This window comes from Notechis scutatus, chromosome 2, assembly GCF_049901735.1.
Source record: "Notechis scutatus isolate UNSWTSFEM ecotype Mainland chromosome 2, rNotScu1.2, whole genome shotgun sequence".
Lineage (NCBI taxonomy): Eukaryota > Metazoa > Chordata > Lepidosauria > Squamata > Elapidae > Notechis > Notechis scutatus.
Window position 1 is genome coordinate 4,780,012 of NC_142010.1, and position 14,136 is coordinate 4,794,147.

Sequence of the window (14,136 nt, forward strand, 5' to 3'; positions counted from 1 at the left end):
TGCGTGCTGAGGCACAAGCCTGAAACTGCCATACCGTATTTGGCTTTCACCGAGTAGTCATTTTAATTTGTCTGTCAATTCATAAAATATTTCTCTGATCTTTTAGAGTTGCCAAGAAGAAAGGGAGGGGGGAGCTTGCAAAACCGAAATTGCATTCCCATAAATGTTTTCAAAGATAGTGTCTAGGTGACCGAAGTTTCTGCCACGCAAAATTCCAACTGGAGAGTATGATTGATGACTCTTGGCTATGGATGTGTCCCATTGGAGAATATGAATTACGATACACCCAGGGGGTGAGGGAAATCCAGGGTCAAGGGTGACAATGAATGATGTATCTCAGAGTCGGCTAAACCCAGGCAGCGCCCGCATGTTTACTCCTAATAAATCTTTGAGTTTTGAAAATCTGGCTAGAGACTCATAATTTAAATGAGGGTAACTACCGGAGCCCTGACATTGTCCTTGCAAATTTTCCCAGTAGCAGTGTGAAACCTAAACTAGAAATGCGCTTTTGAGACCACAAATGTAGTTTTGTCTCATGAAGGAGAAGCATTATAGAGGAACAGTTGCAAGGGTGGCTATTAGGCTGCAACTAACCTGTAACAGCCTCCACTGATATGGGGCCCAGGCGCTTGCGACGGGAGACCCCATAAAGGTTGAACTTGTATCTGTGCGAAGGGACCAAGTCATGGAAGCGCAGCGATCGCAAACCTCCATCTACAGGCAACGCTTGGGATTTGCCGGCGTCATCCCGGTACTGGATAATGAAAGAGTCGAAATTCCCAGATTCCACAGTCCAGGACAGAAGAAGGGATTCCGACGTGATGTTATGAGCTGACAAGGTTCCCAGCTTGAGTGGTTGGGTGCCTTGGCCTAGAAGAGAGAAGGAAGATGATCTGGATTGAAAAATAGGGCAATGCCGGTTTTCGTGTTATTGATTATACATAGGGCTCTTGCTTGGGATTTGGGTGGGCTGATTTTGTCTCTTTTAAAAATATATACAGAAGAGAGAGAGGAGGAGAGAGGGAGAGAGAGAGGAAGAGAGAGACAGAGAGAGATATGAGAGAGAGGGTGGGGGGAGAGAGAGAGAAAAAACAGCAAAATCAATACAACTGAAAAAAGTGAGGTTACAGGACCAGATCTGTGCAAATTTTATTTGAAAAAACAAATAAATAATCTCTCTCTCTCTCTCTCTCTCTCTCTCTCTCTCCTCCCTCCCTCCCTCCCTCCCCCCTCTCTCCCCCCTTCCTTGGAGTCATTGTTGATTCATCAGGAATATCTTTCAGTTTTAAGATTTTGGGAAGTGGTTTGCTTTGGCTTTTTTCTTCCTAGGGCTGCGAGGTAGGGATTGGCCCAAAGTCACAGTCTTCCAGTTTCTGGAAGATCTTACTGTACTTTATAGCAGTGGCCCCCAACCTTTTTTGTGCCACGGCCCAGTACTGGCATCACAAAATGATCCACGGCCCGGTACCGGCATCAGCACGCATGACAAGGCAAGGCGAGCGGCGACCGGCCAGCTAGCTGTCCCCCACTTCTTCCGCCACCTTCAACTCCTCCTTTGTACCTTTGTCGATGGGCTTCGCTTGGGGACGGCCGGGATGGTCACTCGGCTCGCCTTGCCTTGGGTGCTGAAAGAATCCTCGCGCCTTAGTTTCATTCAAGCCCCCTTCGATGAAACTAAGGCGCGAGGATTCTTTCAGCACCCAACGCCGCTTTCAACCGGAAAAGCTCACCCAGAAGCACTTTCTTGTCAAACAAGATGGCGGCGCCCAGCAAACCGGCGGCCCGGTAGGAAATGTTCCACGGACGGTACCGGTCCGTGGCCCGTGTTGGGGACCCCTACTTTATAGTATATTACTGTTGTACCATGTAAGTCACAATGATAACAGATTGGTGGGCTGCCCTCTGATTTCCACAAAATAAACAAAAAAAGACATAATCAGTGAACACCATCGTCAAGTCCCCAAAGCCCCATTTCCCTCTGACCTGTGATGGCATTGGTAGAAATGGGACCAAGGCGTTTGCGCCCATTCAGGCCGTATAGGTTGAACTTGTATCTGTGAGAAGGAGCCAGGCCGGTGACGGTGATGTCCCGTGAAGTGCCATTGAGGGGCAGGACTTGGGGCTTGCCCTCAGAATCCTTGTATTGGAGCAGGAAAGAATCAAAATTCCCGGCAGCCACAGTCCAGAACAGAGCCACTGAGTTGTTGGTGACCCGAGAGACGGAGAGATCTCCTAGCTGGGGCTGAACGTTCCTTCCTTCTTCGGATATCTCTGCAAATAGAGAACGATAAAGAAGAAAACAGATGCTTGTCAAACTTGAAATGACATAAACGTTTAGATCTGTCGTATCTCCCTCAGCTTGAGCGCATCAGTCAGGAGGCCAATCTGAGAAAACTGGGAGCAGAAAAAGCTGGAGAAGAGGTAGAATGAATGAATGGATGGATGGATGGATGGATGGATGGATGGATGGATGGATGGATGAATGAATGAATGAATGAATGAATGAATAAATTCTTTATTGGCCAAGTGTGATTAGACACAGAAGGAATTTGTCTTGGTGCATACGCTCTCAGTGTACATAAAAAGAAAAGGTACATTCATCAAGAATCATAAGGTACAACACTTAATAATAGTCATAGGGTACAAATTAAGCAATCAAATCATACTAGGAAACAGTCAATATACAGTAAATCGTAAGGATGCAAGTGACAAAGTTACAGTCATACAGTCACAAGTGGGAGGGGATGGGTGATAAGAGTGATGAGAAGATTAATAGTAAAAGAGTTAATGCAGACTTAGTAAATAGTTGGGCAGTGTTGAGGGATTTATTTGTTTAGCAGAGTGATGGCGTTCATGGGGAAAAAACTGTCCTTGTGTCTAGTTGTTCTGGTGTGCAGTGCCCTATAGCTTCGTTTTGAGGGAAGGAGTTGTAACAGTTTATGTCCGGGATGTGAGGGGGTCTGTAAATATTTTCACAGCCCTCTTTTGGACTCGTGCAGTATACAGGTCCTCGACTGAAGGCAGGTTGGTAGTAATTGTTTTTTCTGCAGGCCTAATTATCCTCTAAAATTATACCTGAGGTATTTCCCCCGCCCCCCCCCCCCCAAAAAGTAACTGGATTCGTTTTTCCTTGAAGACATTATGCTTCTCATCCTAGGAGTTTCTTCAGTTCTGACTGAATGGTGGAGGATGGAAGGATTGATACTCTTTGCAGTCATCTGGTCATTTCTGAGAGCCGCTGAGGCCACATGTAGGTTTATCTGTGCCCTCAGGGTCACCTGATAGTACAAATGGGCGTGGAACCTTCTTGGAATTGTTGAAAGGACTGTGTTGTAAAAGAGGAGGTGGATAGTGTCGTATCCCCTCCCTCTCTGTTGAGAGAGGGATGTTCAACCTTAATATAGATGGCCTCTTGTCCAAAATATGCATTTTGTTGTCTTCAAAAGAGTCACGTTTGTCGTTCAAATGTAGATGGATTGTTGAATCTTGTCCTGATGGGCCAAGGAGCCTCAAGACTCTCAGAAAGAGAACTAACCACTAGATCAGTGGTCCCCAACCACCGAGCCCTGGACCAGTACTGGTCCATGGATCATTTTGTACTGGGCCGCCGGTTTGCTTGGCGCCGCCATCTTGTTTCGACGGCGCTTGAGAAAGTGCTTCCGGGTGAGCTTGTCGGCCGTCGGTTGTTGGAAAGTGGCATTTGGGTGCTGAAGGAATCCTCGCGCCTTAGTTTCGTCGAAGAGGGGAGGGGGCGGCTTCAAACGAAGAGCCGTCCCAATGGCGGTGGAGTCTCGCGTTACTCAGGAGGAGATTAAGAAAGAGCCCAAAAAGCCCAAAAAAGGTACAAAGGCGGAGTTGAAGGTGGCGGGGAGAAGCGGGGGACGGCTGGCTGGCCGGTCGCTCGGCTCGCCTTCCCTTGGTCGTGCGTGCTGATGCCGGTACCGGTCCGTGGATCATTTTGTGATGCCGGTACCGGTCCGTGGTACAAAAAAGGTTGAGGGCCACTGCACTAGATGACTGAAAGGAATATAAATCCTTCCATCCTCCATCATTCACTCAGAACTGAAGAAGCTTCCCGGATAAGAAGTGAAATGTCTTCAAGGAAAAACAAAGCCCAGTTGCCTTTTGAAAAAAAAAAAAAAAGCACCTTTGGGACAACTGTGACCTGGACGACTGAGAATCTCCACAGACAATGAAATCGTACCATTCCAGGATTCGGAAAGTCAGGGAGCTGCAGGGATTTGAGGGGATAATATTTACAATTGTTTAGAACTGTGAGAGCTGCTCAGAGTCACGTGCCTGAGATGAGGGTCCCAAAATCCATTTGGGCATCTGTTAGAAATATAGCCGTGTGTTGGCTAAATCAGTGAGTCGATATGTGGGAAGAAATAACCATCTGGTTTAGTTCCAAGCCAGGAGAAAGACACTGGAAGCATGGAGGCTGCTTGGAAAGATGGTTTAAGGATGAGCAGAACCATGATGCACATGGTTCTAGTCAGTGGCGGGATTCAAATTTTTTTACTATCGGTTCTGTGGGCGTGGCTGTGGGTGTGGCTTGGTGGGCATGGCAGGGGAAAGATAACTGCAAAATCTCCATTCCCACCCCACTCCAGGGGAAGGTTACTGCAAAATCTCCATTCCCTCCCCACCCCACTAACCTGCTTTCCAGCTCCGTTCTCCTGTGCAGGCAATAAAAGACCCAGCTGATCAGCTGGGACTCGGGAGGCAGAGAATAGATGGGGGTGGGGCCACGCAGAGGTGGCATTCTGAACTATTCAAAATTTCTGCACCAGAACTGGTCAGAACCTGCTGAATATCACCTCTGGTTCTGGTGCAGCTGACAAAATGGAGTTGAGAGTGAGGGGTTTTATACCTTCTTTGGGTTTTGCACTTGAACTCCCTGTTCCTGTGCATGAATATGTATTCTATTGGCTGCTGTCAGACTCCCATGGGGCCATGTAAGGGTAATGTAGAGGTCAGAGCTGGCTCTATAGGCAAAGTACAAATCCTAGGTGTTTGTCTGAGCTAAGTTTGGTTGAAGTTTCTGAGGGTGATGCAATCAAGGAGCTTGTGTTCTGAATGGGTGTTGGGTAGATCCTATTGTGGCTTAATGGCTTTTTCCTCTGTTGGAACTTGGGTGTTAGGAATTGCTAGTCACCTAACAGTTGGGTTGGAAATATATAAACCAGGATAGACATTTAATACTGTCTCTTTAAGGGAATGCAAAAATTGTAATTGGGTGTGGTTCCTCAAATGGCCATAAGATGGAGCCAGAAACCTGGGTTGTTAGTTCTGTTGTTGTTAGTTGCTAGTTGTTGGTTGGTTGATGTTCTTTGTTTCCTGCATTTTCCCTATTGACTGTTGCTGATTGACTGTTGTTCTTGGATTGCTGTGAGTCTATTTACTGAACTCTTTATGATACTGGCATTTGATTTTTGGATTATCCCTGGACTGAATACTGACTGCTTTAACCATGTATGACTTGGACTGCTTGTTGGACTTTGCTTAACCATTTACTGGAAGTAAAACCTACATTTTACTATTCAGTGTATCCGTGTGCTGGTCGTGTGTTATTCAACATCCCTCTCACTACATCTCCCTGTGTGCACTCATTCTCCTAACGGGGAATTACCTCAACAGTATTTGCTTATGAATAGAGCTATCTATCTCTTTATCTCTTAAGTGCTGATGTCTGCTGTGGGCTATTAAGAAAAGGTGTGGGTTGCTTTCTCCTTCTAAAAAAACATGTTTCTCCATTTCTCATCTAGGGAAATATAATATTCTGCCTTTTTAATATTTCTCAAAATATTTCCTTCTTCCAGGAGAGGGATGGGTACTAACTTTCTACAGATCCATCCGTCCATCACTGACCTGTCACAGTGTGAACTGAGAGGGGCCCAAGGTGCCTGTAGCCAGAAACTCCAAACAGGTCAAATTCATACGTCTGTGAAGCTGTGAGGTTGTAGAGATGGAGGGAGCGCGTGGCTCCATCAACGGGTACCGTCTGGGGCTTGCCTGAAGCATCCTTGTACTGGATAATGAAGGAGTCAAAGCTTCCTTCCTGGACGCTCCAGGAGAGGAGAAGGGAGTCAGGAGTGACCTCAGAAACAGTGACTTCTCCAAGGCTGGGCAGGTTGCTCTTGCCTGTAGTTTCCTCTGGTTGTTTCTTTTCGTCAACCTGCCCAGTTGTTTCGGCAGCTGCAAAAATAAAAGAGGAAGATGATGGAGGATCCTCAGGTATAACTGCCAGGAAACCATTTTGTCCTGTTTTGATCTTTCTTGCCACGGCTGTGAAGGGAATCAATTGTTCACTTCAATTTTTAAGTGTCAGTTTTGGAAGCCATATTGAGATCTGAGGCTCCCACGCTGCCACAACTGAGCCTGTGAAAGTGGGAGGGAGGAATTCATTGGAGTGGATCTAATTAGACATAACAACCATTCTTTTTCTGTCGCGTCGCGCGTAGTGAAAGGAAGTTTTACTTTGGGACGGATGGGGATTGGGCATGTGATGTGATGATGGGTGTAGGGCAGAGGTCTCATTCTCGCAGCCCGCGGGCCAATTGCGGCCCGCAGGACGATATCCTGTGGCCCCCACCGTGATATGAAAGTATAATATTAGTGTATAATATAAATATAAAGTATAATATAAAGTATAATATTATGCGGCCCAGCCTCACCCAGACTCTGCCTCCAGTGGCCCCCCAGGTAAATTGTGTTTGAGACCCCTGGTGTAGGGGATGGATTTGTAGTTTTTACTTATTATAAGGAAGCCCGGAACTTTCAGATTTGGGATTCCACAGTTGTGCCGGTTACTATCCAAATAAAAGGAACTTTAGAGAGATGTCTGTCTTGGAGTTATTGGCTGGAATGGAGGTTTGCTGGAACGCTGACATTAAGTTAGTTCAGTGAATCGGGTTTCCCCGTTTCCTTTGCTGTCAGAATGTCTCAAAAGGGGATCACGTGACCTCCTTTAGTCTTCCCACTTGGCCCCCTGTTAACAGCACAGATCAAAGGTGTGTGGATTGCTCGGATAGCTTGAGATCCGTATCAGTCCCTGGAGGAAACAGGGGTAAGATTTATAAACGAAACAGGAAAAGGATTTATGAAGGATTTAGATGGCAGAACCATATATCTTAATACAGGAAGGATGCAATTGATTGCAGGCATATGACACCACAACCATTGTAAATATGAGCCAGTTGCCAATATTGGTGGGAGTCCATTTTTTTTACTACCGGTTCTGTGGGTATGGCTTGGTGGGCGTGGCTTGGTGGGTGTGGCAGAGGAAGGATACTGTAAAATTCCCATTCCCTCCCCACCCCACTAACCTGCTTTCCAGCTCCATTCTCCTGTCCAGGGCAACAAAAGAAGACCCAGCCGATCAGCTGGGACTTGGGAGGCAGAGAATAGATGGGGGCGGGGCCAGTCAGAGGTGGGATTTGCCGGTTCTCCGAACTACTCAAAATTTCCGCTACCGGTTCTCCAGAACTGGTCAGAACCTGCTGAATACACCACCTCTGGTTGCCAAGCATTTGAATTTTGATCGCAAGACCATGCTGTAATGGCCGTAAGTGTGAAAAACGGTCGTGAGTTGCTTTTCTCATTGCTCTTGTAACTTAGGATGTTACTAAATGAACTGTGGTAAATCGAGGACTACCTGTAAGCAAATTTCAGCTCATAAGGACAAGAAACTTGTGTTTCTGTTCAAACGAAAGGTTTGGGTGATGAAATGTCTGCAAGAAAACCACCAAGTTCAGAGAACACCAAGTGTTGGTGGCATTCAGCAGGTTCTGACCAGAGGTGGTATATTCAGCAGGTTCTGACCAGTTCTGGAGAACCAGTAGTGGAAATTTTGAGTAATCCGAAGAACCGGCAAATACCACCTCTGACTGGCCCAGCCCCCATCTATTCTCTGCCTCCCGAGTCCCAGGTGATCGGCTGGGTCTTCTTTTGTTGCCTTGCACAGGAGAACGGAGCTGGAAAGCAGGTTAGTGGGGTGGGGAGGGAATGGGATTTTGCAGTATCCTTCCTTTGCCAAGCCCACCAAGCCACGCCCACAGAACCAGTAGTACTGGGGTGGGAATCCATTTTTAAAACAACCAGTTCTGTGGGCGTGGCTAGGTGGGCGTGGCCAAGTGTCTGGGTGGGCGTGGCTTTTTTTCAGCAACCTCCCCCCCCTCCATTTTTTGGTCCTTCTGGGCCTCAGGGACACCTCCTGGGGGGGGCATTTTTGCTCCCACAAGGCTTCCCTGGGGCTCAGGAAGGGAAAAAATGGAGTGGGGTGGGTTGTTGCTCCCCCCCTCCATTTTTTATTGCTTTCCTGGGCCTTAGGGAAATCTCCTGGGTGAAACAGTAAGACAGTGAGGGGAATCCCGGTGCAGCTGATCATAGGAACAGCTGATCATCAGGAGGGGGAAAAAAAGAGAAATACCTTAAGGAGTGACTGGGCAGGGAAGAACGCAGTCAGCGATTCAGGTATGTGCACAATGTTGCGCATGCGCCATAAGGACTGACTGGGAGGGGAGGGCGGAGAGGAGCGGGGCCAGCCAGGGGCACAATTTGCCGGTTCTCCGAACTGTGCTGAATCATAACAACCGGTTCTATAGAACCAGTCCAAACCGGTAGAATACCACCCCCGGCAGTTGTAAAAATTTTTCGAATCCCACCACTACCTCCCACCTGTTTTATCCAGCCCAGCAGGTGTTGCTAACCTGTTGTGAACACTTGGGCAGAGACCGGTCCAAGGCGCTGTTTTCCAAAGATACCATAAAGATTGAACTTGTACTTGTGAGAAGGTGATAGATTGGAAACGATGACATCACGGGAATCTCCTCTTAAAGGGAGCACTTGGGGTCTTCCTTCAGCATCTTTGTACTGGACTGAGAAAGAATCCAAGCTTCCTTCTGGGACGGTCCATGTTAGCCGGGCTGAATGACTGGTGATCTCTGGGACCGAGAGCACGCCCAAGCGGGGCCTTATCCCAGCAGGCACCTCCCGGTCCACATCTCCAGGCACACCTGGGGGCTTCTCATTGTCTGCTGGTGCTAAAGAGATAAGAAACATGGTTGAAGTGAGTGAGACAGGGAGAGGCCGAGGCTGAAATATTATTAGTCTCATCTTTTGGTTTCTTTCTTTTTTTTTTTCAGAGACAAAGTTTACATCAGGAGTTTCCGAAATCTGGAGACCTCTAAACAGGTTTGACCACATCACCCAGGATTCCCAACCAGCACACATTTGGAAAAGTGGGATGTACTGTACACGTAAGGATTCTATATGATCTAGCAATATAAAAAAGTGCTGGGAATTTCTTCACTGGTTTATTACGGTAAATAACCATTTTTCAAAGGCATTGATTCATAAATCTGCTCTGTTCCGTATCTGTCTATTCCTAGTAACTTTGAAAAAAGATCCAAACATTTGTGTGTTTTATAATTGTACTGTCTCACAAAGATAGATAGATAGATAGATAGATAGATAGATAGATAGATAGATAGATAGATAGATAGATAGATAGATGAGAGATACATGATAGATAGATGGATGATAGATGATAGATAGATAGATAGACAGACAGATAGATGATAGATAGATAGATAGATAGATAGATAGATAGATAGATAGATAGATAGATAGATAGATGATAGATAGATAGATGATAGATAGATAGATAGATAGATAGATAGATAGATAGATAGATAGATAGAGATGATAGATAGATGATTGATAGATGATAGATAGATAGACAGACAGATAGATGATAGATAGAATGATGATAGATAGATAGATGATAGATAGATACATGATTGATAGATAGATAGATAGATAGATAGATAGATAGATGATAGATAGATAGATAGATAGATAGATGATAGATAGATAGATAGATGATAGATAGATAGATGATAGATAGATGATTGATAGATGATAGGTAGATAGATAGATAGATGATAGATGATAGATAGATGATAGATGATAGATAGATAGATGATAGATGATAGATAGATAGATGATAGATAGATGATTGATATAGATAGATAGATAGATAGATAGATAGATAGATAGATAGATAGATAGATGATAGATGATAGATAGATAGATAGATGATAGATAGATAGATGATAGATAGATAGATAGATAGATAGATAGATAGATAGATAGATATAGATAGATAGATAGATAGATAGATAGATAGATAGATAGATAGATAGATAGATAGATAGATAGTTAGTTAGTTAGTTAGTTAGTTAGTTAGATAGATAGATAGATAGATAGATAGATAGATAGATAGATAGATATTTTGTATCCCACCCTGGGTCATCACTTTATCTATCTGAGTGATGACCCAGGGTGGGATACAAAATAAACACAGTCACAAAAACCCAGTGAAGCCCCTTTTATTCCTTCACTTTGCTTCCAAGCTCCAAATATCCTTGACGGAAGACAAAAAACTCCCACACAAGCAGTTACAAGAAGGACGGAAAAAACAACACAAACCAGGCAAGATAAGGGCTGGAGGACATCCACAGATAACAGAACAAACACTGGGAAGGACGCCAAACTCAGAGAGGAACCATAAACTAGAGAGATTTCCATGCTTTGTTTCCAGCGTTCACCCATACACATGTCCGTCCTCTTATTCAGTTGTCACAGCCGCAGCCCATGAAGAGGATCAAGGCCCTCTCTTCCCCAGTAGAGTGCGTCTCTCCCTTATCCTCTCCTCCCTGCATGCCCTAGGATGGATAAGGATGGGCCTCTGCCTGCCCAGCCAGCCTCTGCCCTTCCCCAGCCTCCTCCACAACCTCCGGAGCCACACTTCCACTCCCTGTCGGCTGTTCCTCCTCTCCCTCAGAGTCAGTCTCCATCAGGGGCATGACAGATAGATGGATAGACAGACAGACAAACAGACAGACGAGATAGAAAATAGAATACAGTGGAACCTCGGGTCACGAAAGCTTTGGTTAACGACTAAATCGGGTGACAACAAAAATTTTTGGAAAATTGTTGCAAACAGATCCTTGGGTGGCGATGAAATACAGCCCGGCGATTTCCCCTTCTGCCCCAATTTTTTTATCCGTAAATACGCAGTCAGTCTTGTTTCCGGTCATGACCAAATCGGGTTGTGACTGAAGTCCTGGAACAGATTATGGTCGTGACCCAGGGTTCCACTGTAACAGAGTTGGAAGGAACCTTTGGAGGCTTTTTAGTCCAACCCCCTGCTCAAGTATGATTGTCCAATCTCTTTTTGAAAGCCTCTGGTGATGAAGCAACTTAATAGAACAGAATAACAGCGTGGGAAGGGACCTTGGAGGTCTTCTAGTCTAACCCCCTGCTCAGGAAACCTGCTGTCCCACTGCTCAGGAGACCCTATACCATTTCGGACAAATGGTTGCCCAATCTCTTCTTAAAAACTTCCAGTGTTGGGGCATTCACAACTTCCGAAGGCAAGTTGGTCCACTGATTAATTATTCTCACTGGAAATTTCTCCTTAGTTCTAGGTTAGTTTTCTCCTGGTTAGTTTCCATCTATTGTTTCTTGGTGCTTGGGAAAATAGCTTGACCCTTTTAAATTTATTTTAATATATTCTGATTTATTGTTTAATTGAGACAAGAATGACATCACAATAGGCAAGCTGGCCAACACACAAATCTAACAAATGCATAAATAAGCTGAGAAATCAAAGCTCTAAGAAAGGGCTACTTGGAAGAGAATGATCCTATGCAGAGGAAAAACAGGGAAGAAAAAATGCAAAGGGAAGAATCCTATTGTTTAAACCAGGGATCCTATTGTTTTATGGCTGGTGGACTTCAACTCCCAGAATTCCTGAGTCATACGGGCTCAGGAATTCTGGGAGTTGAAGGCCACAAGTTATAGCAATAGCACTAGCACTTAGACTTATATACCACTTTATAGTGCTTTGCAGCCCTCTCTAAGCCCTTTTAACAGAGTCAGCATATTGGCCTCAACAATCTGGATCCTCATTTTACCCACCTTGGAAGCCGTGGTGGGATTCAATTTTTTTTTTACTACTGGTTCTGTGGGTGTGGCTTGCTGGGCTTGGCAGGAGACTGTAAAATCTTCAGTGAGATGTGGGTATTTGCCGGTTCTCCAAACTACTCATAATTTCCGCTACCGGTTCTCCAGAACTGGCCAGAACCTGCTGAATACCACACCTCTGCTTGGAAGGATGGAAGGCTGAGTCAACCTTGAGCCTGGTGGGATTTGAACTGCCAAATTGCAGGCAGCCAATAATCAGCAGAAGGGCCCTGCAGTACAGCACTCTAACCACTGCACCACCGAGGCTCTTATAAAGCGGCCATTATTAGGAATATAAGTCACCTAACAGGTATTTGGGTTAGAAATATATAAACCAGGATAAACATTTTAAAACTGTATCTTTAAGGAAATGCAGGAGCATGCAATTGGGTGTGGTTTCTCAAACAGCCATAAGATGGAGCCAGAAACCTGGGTTGTTTAGTCTTAGTCTCAGAAGAGAGTCTGTTTCCTTCTGTTGGAAAATATTGCCGTTGCTCCATTTCTTCTAATTGACTGATATTACTGGATTTGATGTAAGTCTGATACTGAACTGTTTTTGACACAGGAATTTGTTATTGGATTATCCCTGGATGAAAACTGACTGATTTAACTTGTGAATGACTTTGGATTGCTTATTTTGGACTTTGCTTAAACCTTTCTGGAAGTAAAAACCTACATTTACTGTACAGTGTATCTGTGTGTGTTTGAAGTGAATAATACAAACACTTCTCTCAAATACGTCTCCCTGTATGCGCTCATTCTCCTAACGGGGAATTGCCTCAACAGTCATCATTCCCCACCTCTGGTTTAAACCTGCTACTCACTTGTGATGGTACTGGCAGTGATTGGTCCAAAGCGCCTGCGTCCAGAGATGCCATACAGATTGAACTTGTACCTATGGGAAGGTACTAGATGATAGATCACAATGGTGTTGGTTCCCTTGTCCACAGGAACCATTTGTGGTTTGTTTTCCGCATCTTTGTATTGGATCTGGAAGGAGTCAAAGGTCTCCGCAGGGATGTTCCAAGAGAGCCGGGCAGAATTGCTGGTGACATCAGACACAGAGAGCTCCCCGAAACTGGGATTTGGAGATGGACTGGGAGAGCCACTCTCTTCTGTGCCCTGACTTGGAGATTGTGGAGCTGTAAAAAAAAGGGGGGAAAAAAGGAAGAGTGGGAAAAAAAATAAGGGCTGGGAAAAAAAGACGATTGCCAACTAAAATCCAGACTGTGGACTTCTTGGACGACGTGTCAGCTGTTCGTCTAATATTGAGGGGGTGAACGATAAGATACCAACTCACTCGTGTAGCTTCAGTGAAGTTTTTATTCGTCTCCCACACCACAACAACAGGTAACAGCGATGAAATTATGTCTAAAGTCAGCTCTGGTTTTCGTTGCAACCCAGAGCTGTATTTATACAAAGTTATACCTTGGATAATAACATAATTACTATAACCACCTTCCGGCCGCCTTCACTGTCTAACATCCGACATCCTTAAATTAAAAAAACATGGTAACTGCACGTTTCCTCTGCTCGATGATTCCATGCACCCCAGTGACAATTCACCCCATCCCCCATTTGCCCCGCACCATTATTACACCACCACCTTCTTGACATCCAGCCATGAATCATCATTATTGCACCACTCCTTGTCAGGAAGTCTATGTCAGTCATTTGAGGAATTTTCATCATAACGCCAACGTGGTAACACAGTCAATGTAAGGTAAGTAAAAGACTATGGTCATATCGCATCTCAGCTGTCTCGGCTCCAGTTCGTTCTTCATTGGAGTTGTGACACTACAGTTTCTCAAACTTGGCAACTTTAAAATATGTGGATTTCAACTCCCAGAATTCTGGGAGTCGAAGCCCAATCACATCTTAAAGTAGCCAACGTTGAAAAATACTTGTCCAGCCAACAAGTTTCTAGACTCTAGAAAGAGTCCAGAGAAGAGCAAGAAGGACGATTAGGGGACTGGAGGCTAAAGCATATGAAGAACGGTTGCAGGAACTGGGTATGTCTAGTTTAATGAAAAGAAGGACCAGAGGGTGACATGATAGCAGTGTTCCAATATCTCAGGGTCTGCCACAAAGAAGAGGGAGTCA

General features: G+C 45.1%; 1 protein-coding gene across 9 annotated transcripts in view; it reads right to left on the reverse strand.

Moving 5' to 3' along the window:
* TNXB (tenascin XB) overlaps nucleotides 1-14,136 on the reverse strand; it is a 138,155-nt gene that overhangs the window by 33,701 nt on the left and 90,318 nt on the right. For all 9 annotated transcript variants that reach the window (XM_087952867.1, XM_087952866.1, XM_087952865.1 and 6 more), the window contains 5 exons: nucleotides 12,858-13,175; nucleotides 8,712-9,044; nucleotides 5,872-6,198; nucleotides 1,984-2,271; nucleotides 595-870 (listed from right to left, as the gene is read on the reverse strand). In XM_087952867.1, the coding sequence (XP_087808993.1) occupies nucleotides 595-870; nucleotides 1,984-2,271; nucleotides 5,872-6,198; nucleotides 8,712-9,044; nucleotides 12,858-13,175 (1,542 nt within the window). The remainder of the gene's footprint in view (nucleotides 1-594; nucleotides 871-1,983; nucleotides 2,272-5,871; nucleotides 6,199-8,711; nucleotides 9,045-12,857; nucleotides 13,176-14,136) is intronic.